The 26,285-nt window shown below is 30.8% G+C and overlaps 1 protein-coding gene across 2 annotated transcripts in view; it reads right to left on the reverse strand.

Annotated features, from left to right (window-relative positions):
• spn-E (tudor domain containing 9 protein spindle E) overlaps positions 1–26,285 on the reverse strand; it is a 119,260-nt gene that overhangs the window by 40,078 nt on the left and 52,897 nt on the right. The window contains exons 12-17 of one of the 2 annotated variants that reach the window (XM_075365925.1): positions 26,002–26,129; positions 22,707–22,925; positions 22,028–22,263; positions 17,955–18,122; positions 14,225–14,348; positions 5,182–5,397 (exon numbers count right to left, since the gene is read on the reverse strand). In XM_075365925.1, coding sequence (XP_075222040.1) covers positions 5,182–5,397; positions 14,225–14,348; positions 17,955–18,122; positions 22,028–22,263; positions 22,707–22,925; positions 26,002–26,129 — 1,091 coding nt within the window. The remainder of the gene's footprint in view (positions 1–5,181; positions 5,398–14,224; positions 14,349–17,954; positions 18,123–22,027; positions 22,264–22,706; positions 22,926–26,001; positions 26,130–26,285) is intronic. The other variant, XM_075365926.1, reaches the window with a different exon arrangement.

Consider the following 26,285-nt stretch of genomic DNA (forward strand, 5'->3'; position numbering starts at 1 on the left):
TCGGAAGATTGCTAATCATAAAGCAATTATTTTCTCTCACTTTTGCATTAACATGTTCAACAAGATTGTCAGTCCAGACACCAGGCCTGCCACTCCTCTGTTTGTCATGAACATTTGAATGGCCTTCCTTAAATTCACGACACCATTGCCTCACTTTTCCTTCACTCATTATGGTAGGGCCATATGTTTCACATAATTGATGGTGAATTTCAGCAGCATTGTGTCATTTCGTTTAGAAATTCAATTGCTGTTCGAACTTCACAATTAGCAGGATTTGTTAATACTACTCTCATTTTAACACAGTCTCACAAAGGCAAACAACAATGAATTGATGGCGATGTGGTGAATACATGTTCAGTAGACTGCTTAAAGCTACTGTAAATGCACGAACTAATTGCTATTGCTGCCAATTGCTATTCATAACTCACCAGCCCTTACTTTTGAACTGCACTTTTATATATATATAAAATATTAATTAATTGGTACTCAAATCATTGCCGTCATCTCACCAGTATTACTTTAGTAATAGTTATTCACAAGAAAATAATTATCCAGTCTAACAGACCTTTTTACTGAACTTACAAGTTTTTTTCAATATTGATCTTGATTGAGTCCTTAAAAGAGGTCTACTCCTTTTCACACTGTTGAAGTTGGTAATTTGTCAGTTCACTCCATATTTATTCCACTCATTTGAAAACCAAATTTGGATAATAAAAAACATTACATTTCTAAAATAAATATTTACATGAAATTAGATTAAAATGAGTAGAATCTGCACACCCATTATCAGTTATACAGCACATAATTTAGACTTATTTTTTTCATATATCCAGTACTTTTTACAAATAAAAGCAGTCCCGGTTTGTACAAATACAACTCCTGACCTGTTTATATGTTAGTAAACTACAACCTGTTTAACGGTAACCTATTACGACCTGTTTTCATGCAGTAAACTACAGAAGTGTGCAAATTAATTCGAAAACAGGAATGAAATCTTTTGTTTATTTCTATGTTGTGGCAACACAGCTTAACCAAATCCATTCTTTAAGTTGTTCGTATAGTACGAGATTATTGTTCTTTGGTTAATTAGAAATTTTTATGTTATAATAGTGTTTTGTGAAAATTTATTTTATTTTTATTACAAAATTATATTTTTGTATTTTTTGTTCAGTCATGAATATATAATAATGGATAGTACTCCAAGAAAATTGTTTATCTTTCTACACCTACCAGTATGATTAAAGGACAAACATCTTCTGAATGTGGCATTGAACAGGGCCAGTGAATCCCATTTTAACTCACCGGGTTGGTCTAGTGGTTAACGCGTCTTCCCAAATCAGCTGATTTAGAAGTCGAGAGTTAAAGCATGTTCAAGTCCTTGTAAAGCCAGTTATTTTTACATGGATTTGAATACTAGATCATGGATACCAGTGTTCTTTGGTGGTTGGGTTTCAATTAACCACACATCTCAGGAATGGTCGAACTGAGAATGTACAAGACTACACTTCATTTACACTCATACATATCATCCTCATTCATCCTCTGAAGCATTATCTTAACGGTAGTTACCGGAGGCTAAACAGGAAAAAGAAAAGTGAATCCCATTTCAAAACAATTCAAAGAAACTGGTACCTTTTCACATCAAAGCGAAGGAAAATGTGGACATGAAAGAAAAACTACTTTAACACACGATCAGTTATTAGTGAGAAAAAGTACATTTGATCTAAAATTATCTGCTGTAGACCTAAATAGAGAACTAGCAGCCAGTGGAACAGGATTTGCACATACAACTGTTAGACACATACTTCTCGCAGCTGGACAGAAAGCTTATCAGTCAGCTAAAAAGCAGCTTTTAAACTGGAACAAAGAAGACTGAAAAGTTGTTTTCTGACGAGTCACATTTTTATGTTCAGGGGCAAAGGGTTCCATACCTTAGAAAAGCATCAAATGAAAATACATTACCAGCCCACATCCAACAATCAATTAAACATTCCCAGAAAAAAATTTTTTGAGGTTGTTTCACATTTGAAGACCCTTGTTCATTACTTCCAGTAGATGGTTTGTTGAAAAGTAATATAATATATCCAGATTCTAAAGGAAAGGGTTGTGACACAACTTAAAATGAATTCACGCAAGGCAACAGAATGTTCCAACAAGATTTAGCACCGTGCCTTACTGCCAGAAAAGTGAAAAAAATGTTCAAAGAACAAAACAAAGTGCTTTCATGGCCAGGCAACTCCCCAGACTTAAACGAAATTGAAAATCTTTGGTCAATGGACAAAAAACAACTCAAAATGAATTGTACCACAAAAATCATTAAAGTAATCATATGGGTATGGTTCAGATTAATTTGAAAACTAATATATACTGAAAATTATGTAAATATGCAATTATTCATTTTAAGTAGATTAACTTTTTCATTAATTCATTCTAAACTGATGTATCAAGTTATGATTATAATAAATAGGTTCTTAAGATTAGAATGATAAAACTTGTGTTAAACAATCATTTACTCACCAGTTAATATTTAACTGAAACTAAAAAGCTTTTTTCCTCATACACCCACACACACACACACACACATATATATATATATATATACATAGGTGTGTGAATTTGCATAAGGTTGTCCAGAAATTACACTTTTTACTATATATAACTTAAAACTATAATTTTATTGAATTTTTCTACAAAATCTATGGCACCTACTAAAGCATTTCATTTTTAGCTTTTAACTTCATTCTTTGTAAAATTCTTCTATCATAATAGTCACTTTCCATACTGAATTGCAACTTGTCATTACTAAAATGCTGATATGCAACTTGTCCCTACATGTTCATGACCAGTTGGTAATACATAGGTGTTGACCCAGACTATAAGAAGAATGATCAAGCACTTCCTATTTGAACTGTTACGGCATTTGATAAAATGTATGCAGGCATTATTGGGCAAGAAAATAATATCAGAGCTAAACTATCACAACTTTTATTTTGAACAACCCTTCTTTACTTTTTTTAATGTCACAATAAATCTCTCTAAATTGATTGTATCACGTTCTACAAACTCTATCAACATGTCCCTCATCTATCCTAAAAGAAAATCATCATGATTTTACAAGCAGAAAAAATTTATGAAAGCTTATTTGATTTTTTGGTGATTAAGTTTGGGCACGGTTCCACTGACTGATTATTTTAACTCATTTTTTACATTTGAAGTCTCATCACATGTAACAATCCTATTTCCTTCAATAATAGATATTAAGCTCAAGAAAGGTTAATGCAAACATCGCTCACTCTTTCTTATGTTAATAAGAGACACATTAATGAGAGATGTTAATAAGTTAAATTAGTTAACACGTTAATTTAAAGAAATATAGGATTCAACAGGCAAAAAACAAAAATAAGCTTAACATCACTGTGATCATTTTATAACAAACTGAATAAGAGATTTGAGAAACTGAAGAAAGCTGAAGATGTACTGGTTATCATAAACAATTTTGTCAATCTTCTTAACCTTTACCCATCACAATGATCTGTGGTTGATTAGCGCTCCGTGAAAATATGTTGGTATCTGATTGCCTCCCTTCAGAGTCTTATGCTACCCTCTTGTGAATAAAATTTCAAAAAAATTACAAAATATTAGAGATTTAACAGATTTTGACAAAAAAAAACCCATTATGATTGGATATTTTTTATGCCTGTAACAAAAAAAAAAAAATTGAAACAGTACAAAAATTACGATAATTTAATTGCAGAATTTTTTTTGCGCATTTCTACCGCGTTTTTTATTAGCGAAATTTTTTTTTGTTTGTGTTAATGAAACATAGTTTGCTGATTTTAAAAATAATACTTTCAAGCAAATCGGTTGGAAATTGGGCAAAATATGATGCAAAACCCGTGTCATAAATCACAGATTAGTAACATATGTTAGTATAAATGAAGGAGATTCAGAAAACTACGTTTTACAAAAATTCCCACCACTCAAAAGGCTATTCAAATCGACAAAAAACAATTTTTACTGTATAGTGTTATTCATTACGAATCGTTATGTGTTACATGTTTACCAAAATCATTTGTCAGAAAAGATATTTATAGACCTCAAGTAAAAGTGACGTATTTATGACCACAAATACCTTCTTTTTTTTTGTATGCCGTATATCATAACTTATTATGTCTTTCTATACATCGATATGTTGCTAGTAAGATAAGCTATTTTTGTAAATAATAAATAAATTTGTAACCTTCATAGCAATTATAATACACAAGTCACACACACACACACACATAAGCACATTTCTGAGAAAAAAATGGTCATATTCTTTCTAGTCTAAATAAAACATTTTACATAGTATAAACATCGTTCAAATTGTATAATAAAACTGATTCCTTTGTGAATACAAAACAAAATAAGCGACTTAGATGCCATATAAAATGATTTTGTAACAGCGTTCGCCGTACATAGCCAGTTTAGTGGCTACATGATCTGAAAAGGTTAAGTAATTCATCAATTACAAAGTCACTCACTTCTCTCTTCGTCATGAAAATTGGTCTGCCCATTTCTAAACTTGTCACATATTGTTTCACATCACACTAATTCACCCACCATAAATTTTTCAAATCTGATTTTGGATTCCATCTGATTCTTTATTGCTTCTAGCTTATATAAATCTGATTACAGAGCATACTTTACAGCTGGCAGGATTTTCACTTGCAGCACATACTTTCTGTTGTTAAAAAAAAAAAAAATTGTTAATATGTAACATGTCGTTAAACATGTAACAGCATGTAGACCTCTTACTGCTGATGATAGATGCATAAAAACTCCCACTGTCCCACTAGACTTCAATAAGATGATGTCATTATCTTCACTCTTCATGAATGACATTCAAAGCAAGAACTTTCTGAGTAATCATTAATCTTAAATAGTTTTTTAAATTTAAAGTCACTGAGATTAGCATAAAACATTTTATGAAGGATAATTGTGAGGTCGAAATCCTTCACATCTGAAAAAAGTGATCCTTTAAATCATTATTCTATGACTTTCCGTTTCTGTGTATTTTTCTTTCATCTCAATAAAAATAAACTAGTAAAGGATAACCGTTTTATAATCTTGTAAGTTCAGAAGAACTGATTTTAAGCAAAAAAACATTTACAAATCAAAACCTACAATTATAATCCATACCTTTGCAATCCGTAAATCACAATCAACAACTTTAGCTCTGTAGAATTCTGTAGTACCATCTTTATCTTCAAATGGTGCTGCATATAACTTATTTAGTTGCAATGATCCTTTACCCACTGGTCGCAATATCCCTTTTCTGTTTAAAAGTTGATGAATCTGCAGCAGTTTTGAATGTTGTTCAGTATACTGAGCACAGAAATTACTGGCGTCGATCATCTAGGAAAAAATTAAAAGGTGCATTAAGAAATTTCAGATTAAATCTAAATAATCCAAACATATTTTTAAAAATGCAAATAATAAAAAACACAGCTATACTGCCTAAAAATCAAATAGGCAAAGGAAAGAGAAAATCAATATTTTATAAAGAAAAAAGGAATATTTATCACTGCGAAAACAAGTGAAATTTAGATAACAGTTTAAGCCTACATGTATCTATACGTACATCTGTTATATTAAGATTGAATATACTGTTCTCTCACTGTATGATTTTTTTCTGTTTTATGCTCAGTATCTTTAAAACTACTGAGATTTTATTTCAGCAGAACTAAGAGTATATTTGCATTCAACAATTTTTTTTTTTTTTTGGTCTTCAGTCATTTGACTGGTTTGATGCAGCTCTCCAAGATTCCCTATTTAGTGCTAGTCGTTTCATTTCAGTATACCCTCTACATCCTACATCCCTAACAATTTGTTTTACATATTCCAAACGTGGCCTGCCTACACAATTTTTTCCTTCTACCTGTCCTTCCAATATTAAAGCGACTATTCCAGGATGCCTTAGTATGTGGCCTATAAGTCTGTCTCTTCTTTTAACTATATTTTTCCAAATGCTTCTTTCTTCATCTATTTGCCGCAATACCTCTTCATTTGTCACTTTATCCACCCATCTGATTTTTAACATTCTCCTATAGCACCACATTTCAAAAGCTTCTAATCTTTTCTTCTCAGATACTCCGATTGTCCAAGTTTCACTTACATATAAAGCGACACTCCAAACATACACTTTCAAAAATCTTTTCCTGACATTTAAATTAATTTTTGATGTAAACAAATTATATTTCTTACTGAAGGCTCGTTTAGCTTGTGCTATTCGGCATTTTATATCGCTCCTGCTTCATCCATCTTTAGTAATTCTACTTCCCAAATAACAAAATTCTTCTACCTCCATAATCTTTTCTCCTATTTTCACATTCAGTGGTCCATCTTTGTTATTTCTACTACATTTCATTACTTTTGTTTTGTTCTTGTTTATTTTCATGCGATAGTTCTTGCGTAGGACTTCATCTATGCCATTCATTGTTTCTTCTAAATCCTTTTTACTCTCGGCTAGAATTACTATATCATCAGCAAATCGTAGCATCTTTATCTTTTCACCTTGTACTGTTACTCCGAATCTAAATTGTTCTTTAACATCATTAACTGCTAGTTCCATGTAAAGATTAAAAAGTAACGGAGATAGGGAACATCCTTGTCGGACTCCCTTTCTTATTACGGCTTCTTTCTTATGTTATTCAATTGTTATTGTTGCTGTTTGGTTCCTGTACATGTTAGCAATTGTTCTTCTATCTCTGTATTTGAACCCTAATTTTTTTAAAATGCTGAACATTTTATTCCAGTCTACGTTATCGAATGCCTTTTCTAGGTCTATAAACGCCAAGTATGTTGGTTTGTTTTTCTTTAATCTTCCTTCTACTATTAATCTGAGGCATAAAATTGCTTCCCTTGTCCCTATACTTTTCCTGAAACCAAATTGGTCTTCTCCTAACACTTCTTCCACTCTCCTCTCAATTCTTCTGTATAGAATTCTAGTTAAGATTTTTGATGCATGATTCCTGTTTATAGCATTTCTTAATTGCCGATAGTTCCTTTTACTTTCTTCATCACTAGCATTCTTATATTTTCTACGTTCATCCATCAGCTGCAATATATCGTCTGAACCCAAGGTTTTCTACAAATTCTCTTTATTCGGCCTAAGTTTGCTTCTGCTTATTTAAGAATTTCCTTTTTAACATTCTCCTATTCTTCTTTTACATTTTCTACCTTATCTTTTTTACTCAGACCTCTTGCGATGTACTCCTCAAAAATCTTCTTTACCTCCTCTTCCTCAAGCATCTCTAAATTCCACCGATTCATCTGACACCTTTTCTTCAGGTTTTTAAACCCCAATCTACATTTCATTACCACCAAATTATGGTCGCTATCAATGTCTGCTTCAGGGTAAGTTTTGCAGTCAACGAGTTGGTTAAGCTAATCTTTCCTTAACCATGATATAATCTATCTGATACCTTGCAGTATTGCCTGACTTTTTCCATGTGTATATTCTTTTATTATAATTTTTAAACTGGGTGTTGGCAATCACTAAATTATACTTCGTGCAAAACTCTATAAGTCAGTCCCCTCTTTCATTCCTTTTGCCCAGTCCGTATTCACCCACTATTTTCTTCCTTGTCTTTTCCATTGCTTGCATTCCAATCTCAACTATTATTAAATTTTCATCTCCTTTTATGTGTTTAATTGCTTCATTAATTTCTTTGTATACACACTCTACCTCATCATCATCATGGGGGCTTGTAAGCATATAGACGTTAACAATTGTTGTCGGTTTAGGTTTTGATTTTATCCTTATTACAATGATTCTATTGCTATGCATTTTGAAATACTCTACTCTCTTCAATATCTTCTTGTTCATTACAAAACCTACTCCTGCCTGCCCATTATTTGAAGCTGAGTTAATTAATTATTCTAAAATCACCTGACCAAAAGTAGTTTTCCTCTTCCCACCGAAACTCACTAATTCCCACTACATCTACAGTTATCCTAACCATTTCTCTCTTTAAATTTTCTAACCTACCAACCTTTTTAAAACTTCTAACATTCCACGCTCCAACTTGTAGAATGTTATTTTTGAATTTTCTGGTGACCCCTTCCTTAGTAGTCCCCACCCGGAGATCCGAACGGGGGACTAGTTTACCTCCAGAATATTTTACCAAGGAAGGCGCCTCCATTATTGCTATGTGAAAATGCAGAGAGCCACATTTTCTTGGAAAAAAAAGCAGCTGTAGTTTCCCATTGCTTTCAGTTGCGCAGTACTCAGAGGACTGAGTGATGTTGATATAGCCGTTTAAGTCATTGTGACTCACGCCCCTAACAACTACTGAAAGAGCTGCTGCCCTCTTTCAGGAATCATTCCTTAGTCTGGCTCTCAACAGATACCTCTCCGATATGGTTGCACCTTCGGTCCAGCTACTCTGTATCCCTGAGCACTCAAGCCCCCTCACCAACAGCAAGGTCTCATGATTCATAGACGAGGCATTCAACCATAAATATAAGAATGTGACAAAATTAATTTCATTCAGCTTTCTGAATGCTGAATGACACCTTTGTCAAAGGAAGGAGTAAATGAAACATTTTGCCCAAATTACAATCACAAGAAACACTACAGACTTTCTTTTCATTACAATTAAACTATTATGAAGCCCTCTGTATCAAAAGATTTACATTAAGATTTGTGGTAATAAAGTCAAATAATGAGTGCTACCGTGTATGAAATATTAGAAGAATGTACTTTCTATGTAAAAAAATAATTGATAATAAATTAATAATTTTCCCTGATTGTATGAAAATTCGATGAAAAAAAATAGAAATTAAACAATCAAATGTTAGTTAATGCATTATAGAAATTAATAAAAATTCAATCTTGATAAAAAAAAAATAGTTCAACAATTAATAAGTATGTAAATTTTTACTTTAAAAAAACAATAATAAACAGTAGTACATTTGTTTAATATGTTTATTAAGGAATACAAAGTTCAGAATCAATCAGCTTTGTGTAAAAACTTTCCCATCTACAAGGTCATTCAATAATTAAGACACTACAATAGCTATTCAATAGCTATGGAGACAAAACAGTTGGCAAGAGGGTGATGATACTTTCAGAACAGTAAGTTTATAATCCTGTGATGACTTTTGGTCACCTGTTTTGGTCACCAAACAGAACAGATAAAACTTTATAATCACAGAAATTTTTATAAACAGGTAGAAAAATTTAAAGACAACTGAACTTCAGTGACTGTCAACAAGCACCAGTTTCCAGATGTTCAAGTGAAGTTTCAACTCCAGCCCTTGAAACTCACATAGACTCTATCATTCAAGAAGACCAACAGATTACAGTTCACATGTGCAAAGAACTGACATAATGGTATCAGCAAGAAGGTGAAGCTTTTTTGGACAATATTCTAACCTCTAATGGGACTTGGATTCACTGATATGAACTGGAATCTAGAAGACAGAGCATGAAGTGGAAGCATACAAAAAGAAAAACCTGTCAAGAAAAAATTCTGAACCCACCAATCATCAAGAAAAATCAATCTTTTGAGATGCAAAGGGTCCGGTTTTTGTTGATTTTCTACAAGATCACCAAACAATAAATAGTGCACATTCTGTGACATGCTTATCAACAAAGTGAGGCCAGTAGTGTTGTAAAAACATCTGGATCTCAGCACAAAAGTCTCATTCTACTTCAAAATAATGACTAGCCCCCACATGGATCAGGTAACTCAAGAAACCACTGACAAATTGCATCAGGAAGTACTACCTCAACCCCACACAGTCCTGACTTGGCCCCAATTAGATTTCCATTTATTTGTTTGGTCTGCTTAAGGAAATGCTACATTATAAGAAGTTTAATGGTAACAATAATAAATATGCTAACTTGACACTGACATAAAGACAAAAATTTCTTTGCAGAGGGCATAAGCTGAATCAGAGAAAGGATAAATAAATTCATGTTGTTGGAGATAATGTTGAAAAGTGAACAAAATCTCACATAGATTAAATAAATCATTTTAAAACGTAAATAAATAAAATATATGAAATGTTATCCTGGAAATTGGATAAATCATTATCTCGGTTGACCTCATGAAGCACAAATGATTGTTGGAAACCCATTATAGAACTTTCCTATGAATGGCAATCATTAGACAGAGTGAAATTTATTCTTTATAAGTTAAATTAAAAAAAAGTCAAAAAAATATCTATTTTTATTAAAATATAAAAGTGTGAATATGAGTTATTTTTAAATTTTTTTTATTAAATTTTTTAACACTTTCAAGAGACCACTAACATGAAATATAAATATTTAACAATTTGAATCAGAACTTTTAACTAATATAGCATGTTCAGTAACTCATTAAGAGTTTTGACATCACTGTAAAATTTGTTTACAAACTGACAGTGAGTTGGCACCATTGTTAACAGTGGTATTTCTTAAGTACCAGTTTTATATCTTTTTAAAATTCATCATTTAAAAAATAACTGCAAACTACAGCTTAACAATCAAACACATCATAATAACAAAAATAATATATATAAATAATTTTGTCAGGCATATCGTACTATAAAACAGCATACCATGATAGCCTTCAACTCTTACACGCACAGTTGGTTAGCTTTTATTTTTTCTACTCAATGAATGCACTACAGTTTGCTTCACTGTATTTTTCCTATTCATGTATTTTTACTTCTTAAAATGTTTAACAAGAGTGCAATGAATGGAATTAAAACAGCTGATCACAATCCTGCTGCAATTTAATTATATCATTATTGTTGTTTATAAAAGATGTTGTTATTCTATATAATATGTTAACAGTTTTTTAAAGATCAGAAAATTATTTTCAATTTGATAGTTGATTCTTATGTATTTTTAGGCACTGAATCCAAATATGACCTCAATTTTTTTCCCAATCACACAAGGATTTTTTACAAAAGGTTTCAACAATTTAAAAAAAAATATAAAACCAACTTTAAATTTAATTACAAGTGATATGAAAAACAAACCTACTTTAAAATATCATTAAATCTAATGAAAACACAGTAAAGTATTATTTATGTCCTAAAAACTCCTTAAATTTTTTTTTTGTTTCAAAGTTTCTCTTGGTTCTTCATCTATGGTATCACAGCAGATTGTCCCCTTTTAACACCCAACAATAGTCAGTTAGCATAGTATATCCCTTGGAATCTCCTCTCTATTTCTTTGATGTCTTGGTGGAATCTTTCCTCCGACTTATCACTTACTGCACAAAGATTTTCAGGAAAGTATTTGAGGTGCAAATCTAGAACATGTTCCTTAGGCTCATTTTACAGTCTAAATCTTTGAATTTTTGAAACATATTTTGTACAATATTTTTATAATCATCTTTTTTGTTGCCAAGGAATTTTGTAATTAGATCCTTGAAGACTTTTCAAGCTTGTTTTTCTTCTTCTTCCATTTTAGATTCAAATATTTCACCTTTCATAAGCTTCCTTATATCCAGTCCAACAAAAACACCCTCCTTTATTTTTTATTTTTGATAAATCTGGAAACTGTCTGCAAAGATACTTGAAACACTCTCCACCTTTTCTAATGCCTTAACAAACTGTTTCATTAACCCTAGTTTAATATGTAATGGAGAAAGCAATTTTTCTTGGTTTTACTAAACTTTCTCTTTCAATGTTTTTCAAATCCAACTTTTAAGGTTTGTCTTGAAGGCCATTCTTTTTTATTACCTTCCTTTTTCTGTTTAGCCTCTGCAACCACCGTAAAGTATTACTTCAGAGGATGAATGAGAATGATATGTATGAATGTAAATAAAGTGTAGTCTTGTATGGTCTCAGGTTGACCATTCCTGAGATGTGCGATTTATTGAAATCCCACCACCAAAGAACCACTGGTATCCATGATCTAGAATTCAAATCCATATAAAAAAGTAACTACCTTTACTAGAATTTGAACCTTAGAACTCTCAACTTTATTTAAAGTCAGCTGATTTGCAATGACAAGTTCACCACCAGACTAATCCAGTGCGTTATTCTCTTTTATTATAGTGCTGCTTTCTAACATGACTATTCCACTTGCACAAAAATTATGGATATATATTGTCATAAATTATCCAACCTTGATTCTTCTACCAAAGTTTAATTAAAAGTAACTCGAGATTTTTGTAACACTCTTTCAAATGAACAGAATGCCCTGCTGGTAAAGAAGTGAGCTTACTTTCATTGTGCAGAACTGCCTTAAGACTTCTTTTCAACAAATTAATGAAATGTCTCCATTCAGAAACCTTGCAGTCAACATGGAATTGTTCCTCGAGTCTAGGTAGACCATTACAGTAAACTAATGCATTTTCTTTAGAAAAATATTGATTATCTCTTTTTCTCTGTTCCTAAACCAGTAAAAAAAGTGCCAGAGCTGATAAAATTTTTCCTTCAACTTTAAACCTAAAATTTCAATGGAATCCTCCTGGTGAGTTCTTCAACACACACTGAACAAGCATTATGAAAAGCTTAAGACTGGTCTTTGTTACCTAAATTCACACCAAAATATGCAATATATATATATATTTACAAATTCTGTAATGTTTCTTTGTTTTTGACAGTATTATTTATACAATTATAGCAAAAAAAGTCAGGCACATTGACACAGCCTCTTGATGCTACTGGAATTTAATTTAATAAAAACTTGTAAAATGTAAGTATAGTTACTTGGAAAGTATAAGAACATAAAAAAAAAATTATAGACAAAAATAAAAATATAAATTAAAATATGTATTAAAATAAATAAATATATATATATATATATTATTAATATTTAAATAAAAAAAATATATATTATATTTAATTAAAATATATATTAAAATGAATGAAGTTGTCACAAAGTATTAGCACAAATGCACACCACAGTTGTAAAAAAGGTACAGACCCTAACTTTTTGTACAAACTGCACATGGTGGTGAGGCAGACACAAAGTAACAGGAAAATGATCAGACATGTAGTAATAAAAAAGTGGCTGTACGTATATTTATGTTATAGATTTATTACTTTTGCTTTTACCTTCTTTTTCATTAAACCACTATAATTTTATTCAGAATATTAACTTCTGTGCATTTTCATACATGAAAAAGTTATGATTGTTTCCTATTTAAACAACAGTTTTACAAAATGATCCTTTATATGTTAATATCTGTAGATAGAAAAAAAAGACAAATTTCTTTTGTAATGGAATTTTTAAAATATTTTTCCCATTTTCACTGCCAAAAAATTTACTGAAACCACTAGACAGATTTCAGACAATTTTAACATCACCACCCTGAGTCTGTGATATTTGGTTTGAATCGATAAGAAAGGAAGCTTGCTGCTGAACAAGATATTTCAAGATGTCAGTTCCAAAACTTCAACACCAGGAAAAATTTTTAATGTTTCACACTAAATAAATAATGAGATAAGTGATTCTAGTAGCAAGTTGCAGTTTTTGGAATGTTGTTGAATTAAATCAAATAAGGAAATCATAACCTACTTTTTAATATTTTTTTAAATGACAAAGCATCCTTTTAATTATTTGTCTATAAAGACAGCACAATTGTATCAGTGGCATCCAGAAAACAAAATTTGTCTTGGAACTCTGTTGAACCAGCCTGGTGAAACAATTTGGAATAGATTATGCCAAGAAATGCTAGGACCATAAATTTTAGTAAATTTAATGATAAGAGAGAGGTATCTGCTTACCTTCACTGTTTAATGGCTGCAAGTGAATTTCAATAATTTTGAAATTCTGTACTTTCAGTATGATGATGCAACACTGCAATATGCTACTATCAATTAGTTACTGCGGAGTCTTATGCAAAGAGATCAGAAGACAAGATTTCAAGATAATGGTATAAAGATCACAAGATCTCATGCCTATAGAAATTTTCCTTTTGTAAGTTGAAAGGCCACGAAACCAATCACATTTGAGGAACTAAATGAAGCAATTGTACTTACTTTCAAAGAAAAAACTCTGTAGACTATATATAACCATTTTCCACAATTTCACAAGGTCTACAGCAATGTGTTAAGAGGAAAAACAGATGAGCACAAATGTTACTCAAGGTAAAATATACATTACTTAAATTCATCAAGCATTGAATTTTCTTAAATTCAGTAAAATATCAATAAATGCATACTGCCGCATTCAGGTCCTACTTCATTTGTGTTAATATCCTGCTATATTTTCCATTACAGAAATACTTACATGACTGACACGGATCTCAATAAAATTTGTCACAATTGAAGGCAAAAGTGATGCTTTATCTTCTTGTTTCTTCTTCAAGTTAGCTTCCATAATTTTTTCCATTTGCTGTTTAGCTTCTTGTGGTCTACAAAAATAATAATACATATTCAATCCTATCAAAATATTAACATGTTAATAATCTTCCTAATGTAAATTGTATCCATCATAAACAGAAAACAATGCAAAATAAAACACAGCTTTGAATTTATGGAGGCCATATTTTTAAGTCTACTATCGAATTGCAATCATATATTTTGTAGAATCTATCTTGCAATGTTTTTTAAACAGATTGTATCTCATGTGTTTTATTATTAGTTTATAAACACACATTATGAACATCTGTGATTATAACAAAACTAGAATTAATTAGAATTTAAAAAATACTATATTTACAAATTTAAACATAAAATGATAAACCAATAAGTAGTTTAAGTCAACACAATATCAAGAGAAAACTCACAACTGTTATGCTGGTTACATTGATGTTACATTCTCAATCCCATTCTATAAAGCATTTGATCTCAATCCATAAGACAGATACATTTTTTTCAGAAAAATAGTGTTACTGCATTAAAACTTATTTAAATTGATCAAGACTGAATGTGATCAAAGGACTGAAAAATGCCTCTTACTTAAAAAATATTGTTCAATTACTTTATTTGGTAGTTTGTTTAATATTGATGATATTGGTACTCAAGGAAGTAAAAGGTGTCTACTATATATATATAATTGTGGGTAATAATTCACTTACCCTCATATATATATATATATATATATATATATAAATTCTATTCCTAGTGCAGAATATTGAGATAAGATAGATCTTGCCTTAATTTTTTCATGAAAGTACTTAAGCAAGACCCTGCATCCTCAGCCATGATTAAAATAATTCCATTATTGCATAATAAAAATTTTAAAATAAAAATACTAAAATAATGAAATCTGCATATTAATTTACATGTGTGCTGCTATCTGTTACAGTTTTTATAAGACCATCTGCCTCAAACATTGTCTGGTGGTTTGTCAAATTGAAATTTGTTTGTAATTATATATATGTAATATTTTCTAATAAATTTAATTTTATTTCATCTTTATTAATTTCTAAATCTGAATTAATATCAGAAGTAGAATGTTTATCGTTTATTACATGGTCTGCCACATTAGATAAACCTTATTATTTTTGTAATTTATATAATGTTCAAGAAATCTAGTTTTAAAGGATTTATTTGTTTTTACATGACCAATACATCATTACATTTACTTTTATAAATTCCACACAGATTGTTTATTTCATGGGATTTCCATATACCAGCAATTACATCAGAAATATATTTACAGGATTTTAAGAGTAAATTAGTAATAGCATCACTCATATACATAGTTTTAATATGGACACTATATGTTGATTATATTCTCATTTTATATAACCAGGTAAATAAACAATGAACATCTAATAATTTTAAACAAATTAAATTCGTATAATGAAAATTTAAAATTCACATTTGAAATACATAATAATAGAATGTTAAATTATTTAAATATCAGTATCAAAATAAACAATGGCAGCAAACTGAAAAATCAGTATATTAGAAAACCTACATCTCAAAATAAATTCATAAAAAATTCAATCACCCTTGATCTTATAAAATTAACACTCATATGAATATGATTAATAGAGCTATCAAATACATACTTAATAACAAAGAAAAGTTAAATAATGAAATAAAAAAATCTTTAAATTAAAAAAAAAAATTGTTAAATATTTAACGCTTTATGATAAACATCATAAAAAATATTGAGATTGAAAATGGATATGTTACTACTTTAATAATATTTATAAAAAAACAACTATTTTATATTTCAAAACATAATTACAAAATAACTACCATACAAACAAAATACAAAAAGATACAAAAGAGTACAAAAATGTACATAAAATATTTATACACTAATAACATCATTGAAAACATTATTAAAACTTACAGTAAAGAAATACTTAAACCAGTATACAAACCTATTAACCACATAATAAAATATTTAAAACAAAAATAATAGTATAAACAATCCGTGTAGAATTTATAAAATTAATTCAAAAATTTTTCATGTTTTACCCTGTTTTTCTTAAAACCTAAGTGAGTGATCTAGGACCTCTTTTAATCAATCTCTTAGATCAAAAACCATAAGGAAGTTCCAAATTTACCCCTCAATTTCTACCCCAAAATTTTAGTAAGATTTAACTTCACAGAGGGAGAAGAAAGGTGAACTAAATGTTTCATGAGCCAAAACTTGCTAATTTTTTTCTTATTTTTGGCTATAGAATCATTTCCTGAGAGATTACCATGCAATTTGGAATGCTCTGTATAATGAGAATATCTACAAAATACCGTTTTCAAACCTAAAATTTATGTGTTTTTAAAATACATAAATTTATCTGATGCGTCATGCACTACTTTATTCTAAAAATCCTGTGTTTACAGGATTTTAAGAATACATACTTCTGACAGAATTACTGTTAGAGGAATTCCCACAGGTAAGGTATATTTTTGCATATAGTATGTTTCAAAATTCACAATAGTTCTGTTGATATGTATTAAAAAAAAAATAATTAATAATTAAAAATAAGTCCTAACCTTTAACCTTTAAAAAGGTCCTTAACCTTTAAAAATGTTTTTAAATTTTTTAAATTTATTTGTTAATTCGTAATCATTTTCTATATTAAATACGAGGGCTATTCAGAAAGTAAGGAACGTTTCCACCTGATGCCGCCAGGTGCACACTAATTGCATATATATTGGTGTGCTCGTGCTCGGCACCTCAGTCAGCGTCCAGCCGTGACAACGGGAACATCTCCGCACTGCCCGTATTTTTAATATACAAATTTGAAATGTGTGCTGCAATCAAAAATCTAGCCAATTGTGAGGTGCGATCTGTGATTCGTTTTTTGTTGATAAAAAACTTAAAACCAATAGAAATTCATTGGGAACTGTGTGAAGTGTACGGGAACAACGTAATGAGTGAAAGTTCTGTCAGGAAGTGGTGCATTCAGTTTAAAAATGGCCGAACAAACGTTCACGATAAAGAGAAGAGTGGACGTCCGAGCATTGTGACTGACGATCTGGTCTCCAAAGTTGACGAAAAGATTCGTGAAAATCACCGTTTCACAATAACTGAGCTTTCTCTATGTTCCCCACAAGTTTCACGGACTTTATTGTTTGAAATTGTTTCACAGAAGCTAGGCTACCACAAATTTTGTGCAAGATGGGTGCGTCACTGAGTGGTTGAGATCACAGGCGGCAAAATTCTATGACACAGGAATTTCAAAGCTTGTCTACCGCTATGATAAGTGCCTAAATTTGTATGGTGATTATGTTGAAAAGTAGTATTTTAGTCCCTCTTTCACATGTATATAATAAAAAGTTTTTCTTGTACTTGGTTTTTTAAAATTCCAAAACGTTCCTTACTTTCTGAATAGCCCTCGTATATCAAGTAAATTAATTTTTTCCCCTAAAAATTTTATGTATTATTTTGGAAATAATATTACAGGGAGCAGATTTAAATTTGATCAAAGGTCGCATTGGGATGTTTAATTTATGCATTTTTAATAGTCCAGTTAACTTGGGGCAATTGGTTCAAAAGGATATAATCCAGACTGGTAATTTAAATTAATATTTATTAAAAACGAAATACTTACGGTAAAACTAATATATTCACTGAAGAACTGTTATAATGTCTCATTTTTAAAGCTCGATAAACTGCCATGGATATTTTACCAGGTATAGCATAAGTAAACTTTCTGTCATCACTGCCTTCTGCTTGTTTATTTTCTATTGCTGAACCTTTAAACTCAATATAAACTTTACTAAAACAAAGAAATAAAGGAAAAACATAAGAATAATAAATTATTGAACAAAAATATACAGAACCTTCAAGCATCCTAATAAAATAAAAGCTCCTATATTTTGTATTTATATCAACTTATCACTAAAAAGATTAATTCTATATTTTTATACTTCCGATTCACTACATTGCAATGAACACAATAGCTCTTAAGTAAGAGCACAATTATCAAACAAAAATTTGGCAAAAAAATAGCTCCTGATGTATCTGTCATGATTGAGAAAGTATGAACCGGATAGGTAAGTTACATTATGAGAAGGTACCATAATTCTCCCCACACAATAATATATCTTATATAATTACAGTTCTTGCACCAGAAATTGAACATCTTTATACCAAAGTTTTTATTCTACAAACAGATCTTAACCATCTTGCAAAATCAGTAAAGGTTTTTGCCATGGAAGAAATTTCTCAATGAAATGGCATTCAATTAACCTGGAAGGTGTTTCTGTGGATGATCTATTAGCCCTAGGTTACTGTCTGCCCTATCATATTTTTCATTTACCAATCAATAAATTATCTTTAAAATCTAAATAATCCGTTTTATATTTCAGAAATGTGTAAATTACAAAATAATTACATATACAGCATTAAATAATGTATGTAACATTCAGTACAACCTTTTAAAAAGATTTACATACTATTAACAACAGTTTTTCTAGTAAATATGGTTGAATAATTTAGTCTTAATCTACACTACCCATAAATCATAAATTTGTTGCAATCAAAATCTAATTCTGGATTTGATTCCACGCTAATATCTTGTTACACCACTGTTAACTGCTACTGGAACAAGAAGAAATCAGAGGTATATCTGTCATGCTATTTCATTAGCATCACCTTACTTTACTTTATGTAATGTGACATACTTTATGTAATGTGAATAACTACTTTTTAGGATTTTTCTTCTAGAAAGACTGAGAAATTCCTATCCTAAGATTCAGCAAGCTTGAGAGATAGTTCTGATAAATAGGTGAGTTACCATCGATGAGGAAGTGTCTTTTTTGAATATCAGTCATTGTTCTGCCCATCAAATCATATATGACAATCTCGGTTTCCATAAAGTCTATTGTGAAGAAAGTGTTGTTGCATGATAACGCCTGCCTCTCTCTTTTTCTGTTTAGCCTTCAGAACCACTGTAAGGTATTACTTCAGAGAATGAATGAGAATGATATGTATGTGAATGTAAATGAAGTCTAGTCTTGTACAGTCTCAGGTCAACCATTCCTGAGATGTATGGTTAATTGAAACCCAACTACCAAAGAACACCGGTATCCATGATCTAGTATTTAAATCCATATAGAAGTAACTGTCTTTACTAGGATTTGAACCTTATCCTCTTTGAAATCAGCTGATTTGCGATGATGAGTTTAACCACTGGACCATCCCGGTGACTGACAACACGTGCCACTACCCACAGCTTACCTCACCATTCTAACTATAAAGTTGAATTTTGAGGTACTGGAACACCCTTCCTAAACTCCAGATCTTGCTCCCTCTGACTTCCATCTGTTTGGGCTACTCAAGGATGCTTTGCGAGGTTGTTGATTTTCCACAGGCTTAGATGTGCAGGAAGCAGTGCAAAAGTGGCTTCTTGACCAATCGAAAACCTTCTTCTTAGAAGGAATAAGCAAGCTTGTGGACCACTGAACCAAGTGCATGAACAAGGGAGGTGGTGACTATATAGAAAATTTATGTACACATTCAACCCCAACCTTTATGTAAATAAATTCTAGAACAAGTTTAGATAATTTTTGACTCGCCCTCGCAAGTACAATTAGTCCACACTGGATGATTAGATAGATATTTTTGATGATGCAGTTTAACACCATACTTGAGTAGCTAATTCATTAATTATTAAATAATAATGGGTATTTCTAAAAGGAGACAACTCTAAGATTAAAGGTAGAAATCATGCCTAGGTAAATTTTATTTCTCTCTACATGTAAGTTGGCAACACTGTACCCAAGATTAGCAACTTGTAACAGTTGAGATGTCCTTCTTATGCACTATTGCTACAACAATATAAATTTGTCTCTATTGTGTTAACTACGTTGTTTTCCAAGGACAAATGTGTGTTTATTATTGAGATTTATTGCGTGTATAAATCTTACAAACGAGTGAAAGATGAGTTTCGGATAAAATTTCCCTATTCTTCAGTTCCTAATAAAACAGCATATCCCGTTTGATTAATAAATTTCACGTGAATGGAAGTGTACATGATCAGAAAAGCACAGGTCGACTATCACTGTTAATGGTAGAAGTTCTGGAAGATGTGAAAGAACATTTGACTTGCTCACCCAGAAAATCACTCAGAAAGTTATCTTCACAGGCTGGGCTTTCACTGCCTACAGATTTTACAGCTATTAAAAAATTACAAGAACTGAAAAAGTAGATCATGGAAAATGTTTACAGTATTGTCGTCAGTTTTGTTCTTTTGTTGATAACAATGGTACTGAAATTTTGGATAGTCTTTATTTCAGCAACGGGGCATAGTTTCACTTGGATGGATACATTAACAGCCAAAACTGCCAAATATGGAATGCTGAAAATCCTCATGTATTTCATGAACGACCATTACACGCACATAAAATTGGTGTTTGTTGTGTGATCTCCCAATATCGTGTAATAGGGCCTTTATTTCTTGACAAATCTGTAGATGGTGTGTGGTTTATGAGTGATCTCCCTGTATCGTGTAATTAGGGCCTTTATTTTTTAACTAATTTATAGATGGTGTGGTTTATCGCAACTTAATCAAACAGTTTATTGCCATGTTAGATTTACACAATCAAAAATGTTGGTTCCAGCAGGATAACGCAATGTGTCATACTGCTAATGAAATGCTGGATATGTTACGGGAATTTTTTGGCCATCGTTTGATATCAAAAGGGTTGTGGTCTCCAAGATCCCCAGATCTTACACCAGCAGACTTTTTCCTTTGGGAGTACTTAAAAAGTGTAGTTTTTAAAAACAATCCTCATACACATGACAAATTGAAGACACATTAAAAGTGAGATTTCACACATTGCTGAGCAAACTTTACAAAAAGTGGCTGCAAATGTTATGAAACATACAAACCTGCATAGGGATCACAGGAAACATGTGTTGTTAAGTTAAGTTAAGTTATTAAGATATTTTTATAATAAATTCATGTCAACACAAAGGGGTTGGATCCTCTTTGAAACACCCTTACAAAGCAAATTATATAAAGCATACTCAGATAATAAAAGTAAAATTGTGAACTTCGAAGCATTTTAGTCAGCATTTAATCCATGCACACAACTTCCGTCATGTTTCATCAAACCACCTACGCCAATACAAGAACACATCATGTTTATATCTCTCTTATTAAAAAAATCAGTATATGTAGCTTCTTGTCAAAAATAGATTGCCTTCTCTACAAGTTATCAATGTCACACTTTAGTGAAGATGCTGCATGTTCACTACAGATCCAGTATAGTCTGATTAGTGAACAAATAGATCAACTTATATCACTTTTATTTTGATGGATTTGGCAAGATTGTGTGTTGCAAGAAATACACAACAGGAAACCATTGTACATTACTCCTCACTTTCCCTATTGTTTTGTTATGTTAGACCATCATTTACAACCTTAGTTATGTCATCAAACGTGTATTTTATTCATTCATGATTTAATACATTTCAACCAATAGTTTAATAACTAAATAGTACATTATAAGGTATGTAGTAATAAATTTAACATAGTTCAAAAATAATAATCTGAAATAAATATACAAATATAAGAAAATTGAATTGCAAGAGCAAGAGAATACTTAAAAAAACAAAATCAAACTTTTTTTTTTACAAATTTAAACCAATGGATGCTAGCAGGTAGAGTTTATTTACCTGCTACAATCAAATGAAATTTTAATATTAGATGGATGAACTCCACACTCCAAAAAATGTTTTCGAATAGCATCAGCATACAGAGGACCAGGCTGGTTTGGAGGAAAGTTTGTTAAATACACAGTACTGAATGGATCTCTTCCTCCTAAAACTTTCACTGCATCACTTTCATTAACCTGACCTCCTGACTGACTCCGTACAAAATAGTGTGGATAAAATGCTCCAGCAAGTACGATCTACAAAACACATTTTACAAAATCCTTAAAAATGATGAAACATATTAAAAATATAGCCACAAGCAAAAAAAACTGTCGTTAATTTAATTCTCCAACCTAATTTATCTTTTTTCTGAGAATTATATAATAAATTTTAAATTAGTATATCTAAAATTTTCATTCTATTTATGTTTATTAATATCAACTACCATAGAATCAGCATACTAGCCACAATAACAAAACTTTTGCAACCCTACATTTAAAAATTACTCTCTCCACCTTGAGAATATATTTTATGATATAAGATATTCATTATAAATCCAGTTCAATTAAACATTAATAATAATAGAAGATATATTAACAAAAAAAAAAAAAAAATCACCTACATTTTTAACATAAATTGAATTAAAAACACACAAAAAAATTAACATGAATTTATATTGCAATAACATAATACTGCTTACCTTCATGATAAGAGGTCTGGTGAATTTATCCCATTTAACCCGATTATGACCTCTAGATTCTTCTATACCAAAGTGTTTCAATCTCTGAGTTACTTCCTCTTGTAATCGTGCAATTTCATTCATTGCATTAAGCTGTATAAAAAACCGTCTTGCCCAGCTTTTGGCACCACCTCCAGCAGAAGTATCAAATTTTCCAGATGTTTTTGAGAACCTCCAAAGCTATGATTTAATAACATGAAAAAAGTACATACACATTTTTTTAATCTATTCAAAAATTACTAAATAGTAAATCTAAACATAAAAATCTAGCGAACAAAAAATATTAAGCGTTGCTAACTATCAACATCTATAAACATCGAATAATCTATTAATATTACTATTATTTCTCATTTTAATCAAATTTACCATTCTTAACAGCAGATTATATACCATTATTAACAACAAAATTCAAACAACTCAACTGAATTTATATTCACAAAAATGTATATTATGCTACTATCTATTTTTTAAGTAACTCCAATTGGCTGTAGCTATGTAAATTTTGTGAGGCTGTCAAAATGTGGATGCACCCTGGCTCCTGGCATGCCTTGCACAAATGCAGACACCATTTGCAGTCATAGTGTCACTGTGTACAGTTTATATTGTGAAGTTGCAATGTTTCAAATAATTGAGCAGCCGACCGATTGTGAAATACAGTCTGCGATTCAATTTTTTACTACAAGGAATGTATCAGCAGCAGACATTCACTGCCAGATTTGAGAGCTTTAGGGCCTAATTCAATGAGTGACAGTGCATAAATGGGTAAGACTGTTCAAGGATGAGCAGGACAATGTCCATGATGAACCTGATTGGGCCGACCTTCTGTAATCACAAACGATTTGGTGCACATAGTTGATGCATAAATTCATGAAGACCAGCGATTAACAATTTCCACTTTGTCACGGATATTCCCACAAGTTGGAAGGTCTATACAAAGGAGTTGGAGTGCTACACAAAATTGTTTCTGAAATATTGCAGTTCAAAAACTGTGCTTGTGATGGGTTCCCAGACTGCTTTCTGAAGAACACCAAAAAAGGAGAACACCTAAATCCTTCTTTTACAGTTAGTAAAAGAAGGATTTACTAACTGTAAATAGTGCTTTAACATTTTTAACCTGATACAGTGAGAAAGAAGATGAACTTTTGGATTACACTGTCACAGTAGATGAAACATGGGTCTCTCACATCTCTACAGCATCAAAATAGTAGTCAATGGAATGATGACACACAACATGACCAATCAAAGTGGAAGCCAAACAGTGACTATCAACACACAAGATTATGGGCAACTGTGTTTTGGGATATACATGGTACGCTGTAAGTCAATTTTATGCCCAAAAGGACAAAAACTCAACTGCACACTTTGAGACCTTGATGAAGCTTTGGTGTACCATATAGAATAAGCGATATGACCTACTGTCATCTAGAGTTTTATTGCTGCATGACAATGCATGATCTCATCCTGCTGCTCTTAGGAGTTAATCAGTTCTTTTGGATACGAGCAAATGGACCACCCTCCATACAGCCCAGACCTTGCACCAAGCGATTACCACCTGTTGTGCAACCTGAAGGAGTTTCTCAGCAGTCAGTGGTTTGATATCGTTTAAAAAAATGAAAACAATGGATGAAGATGGTTGTCTTCACAGCTGGCTGATTTCTATGATGTGGGCATAAACAATTTAGTAAAACACTATGGTAAATGTTTAAACAAACAAGGTAACTTTGTAGAAAAGTCGCATAAAGTGTAAAAAGTAAAGTAAAAAAAAGGTTTTTGACAATATCTTCACTAGTATTATATGTATTAAACAAACCTTACTTAAAAAAAAAAAAATAGTCCTCGTAAAACTAAAAACAAATCAACATTATTATAATAACTAAAGGAAGATGCACGTCATATATATATATATATAAAGGAAGATGTATGTCATATACAGTAAAGAATGGTTAATATACAAAGTATTAATTCAAAAACTTAGTTAAAAAGAATTATTTACATTTTGAACAATTAAGTAAATTTACCATGCATTTGATTTATTTTTCTATAATACAAGAAACTTGAACAATTTATTTTTAAAAAAATCAGTAGTGGAAAAATTAAATTACTGTAAATAAAAACAAAAATTACTTTAGTTAAATAAGGTTATAAGTCATAAAATAATAAATTGTAGTTTTTTAATAGGAAACCCTTCTTATTCATAGTTCCATCTATTGAAATTAGCACGAACAAATCATAATGCTCTCATGATATGGTTGTCTGTACATAAACAATCATACAATACAGTCCAAAGTTAATATTTATAAAATGTTGAAAAACATAATTTTAAATTTATTTACTGTTTTCAGTTGTTATTAGCGAACATTTATGATTAGAACATTTTCTGAGTAATAGTAATTTTTCTTTCTACTTGTAGCATTTATCATTTTTTGTAGAATTTCATTTTACCTTATATTCATGCTGATTTTCAGGAGTGATCTGTATCCTACATCAGGTCACCCAACATTTGATTATGTCAATTAACATTGGTGTTATTTCACTCTCATAATGTATCATACCAATTTACTTCCAACAATTAACATCAGATGAAATTTACAAATAATAAATGGAAACAAGTACTGATCACATTTTAACACTGTAATTATTAATCACTTACATTGTTAAGTAAAAAAACTAATATTATACCAGGATAAATTACAGTAGGTAATAAAATTCTGTCATTTATGAAATTACTACATTTCTCTAGATTTATTTTGTTTTTACACTTTTGTTATTCTTTTTTAAATATAAGTATAAAAAAACAGATTTACTTTTTTCTCTCCATGATTATTATTTTTTTCTAACAGAAATATTAAATACAAAAGCATATAGCTAGCTCTATTGTAGCAAAATAACTTGTTAAAAAAAAAACTGTTCCAGTTGTTTGATCAACAAATTCTGAAAACAAATACTTAAAAGTAAGGAGAGAAATTACTAAAATATTTGTTAGCACATAATATTTGAGTCATATACAAGACCTCCTCTTACGACCTGATGGTTACATAACAAGTGGGACAACCACCCTGAAAAATAATAGGATGTGCACTAGGAATGGATGTTCCCATGGTCAATTCCATGCTTAATAAACGAGTATCTATTGTAACAACAGTTACTGAAGTTGCTCCAGGACAGATAACTACATATGCTGTTGCCATTTAATTATAACTAATGATGATAAAAGTCAGTGACAATCTAAAGAAAAAAAATCTATATGCATACGTACTTGATAAGCATTTAAACAAGCTATAGAATCGCTACATGTTGAATCGGCCCAAGTTAATTTTGAAATATATGCTTGTAGATCTTTCTTGAACGGTTTACTGAACATACTCTTTACAGTCATAGAACAAGCTTAGAAAAAATAAAACAAAACAAGAAAATATATTAAAAAAAAGTAACTATAAAACTAATACTATTTGTATGGATTTATTAAAATGTGGTACCAACTAACAGATAAAACTTGTCTAGATTATAAAAACAGAACTGGAACTTTTAATGATAATAAAA

Source organism: Lycorma delicatula, chromosome 5 (genome assembly GCF_047948215.1).
Source record: "Lycorma delicatula isolate Av1 chromosome 5, ASM4794821v1, whole genome shotgun sequence".
Lineage (NCBI taxonomy): Eukaryota > Metazoa > Arthropoda > Insecta > Hemiptera > Fulgoridae > Lycorma > Lycorma delicatula.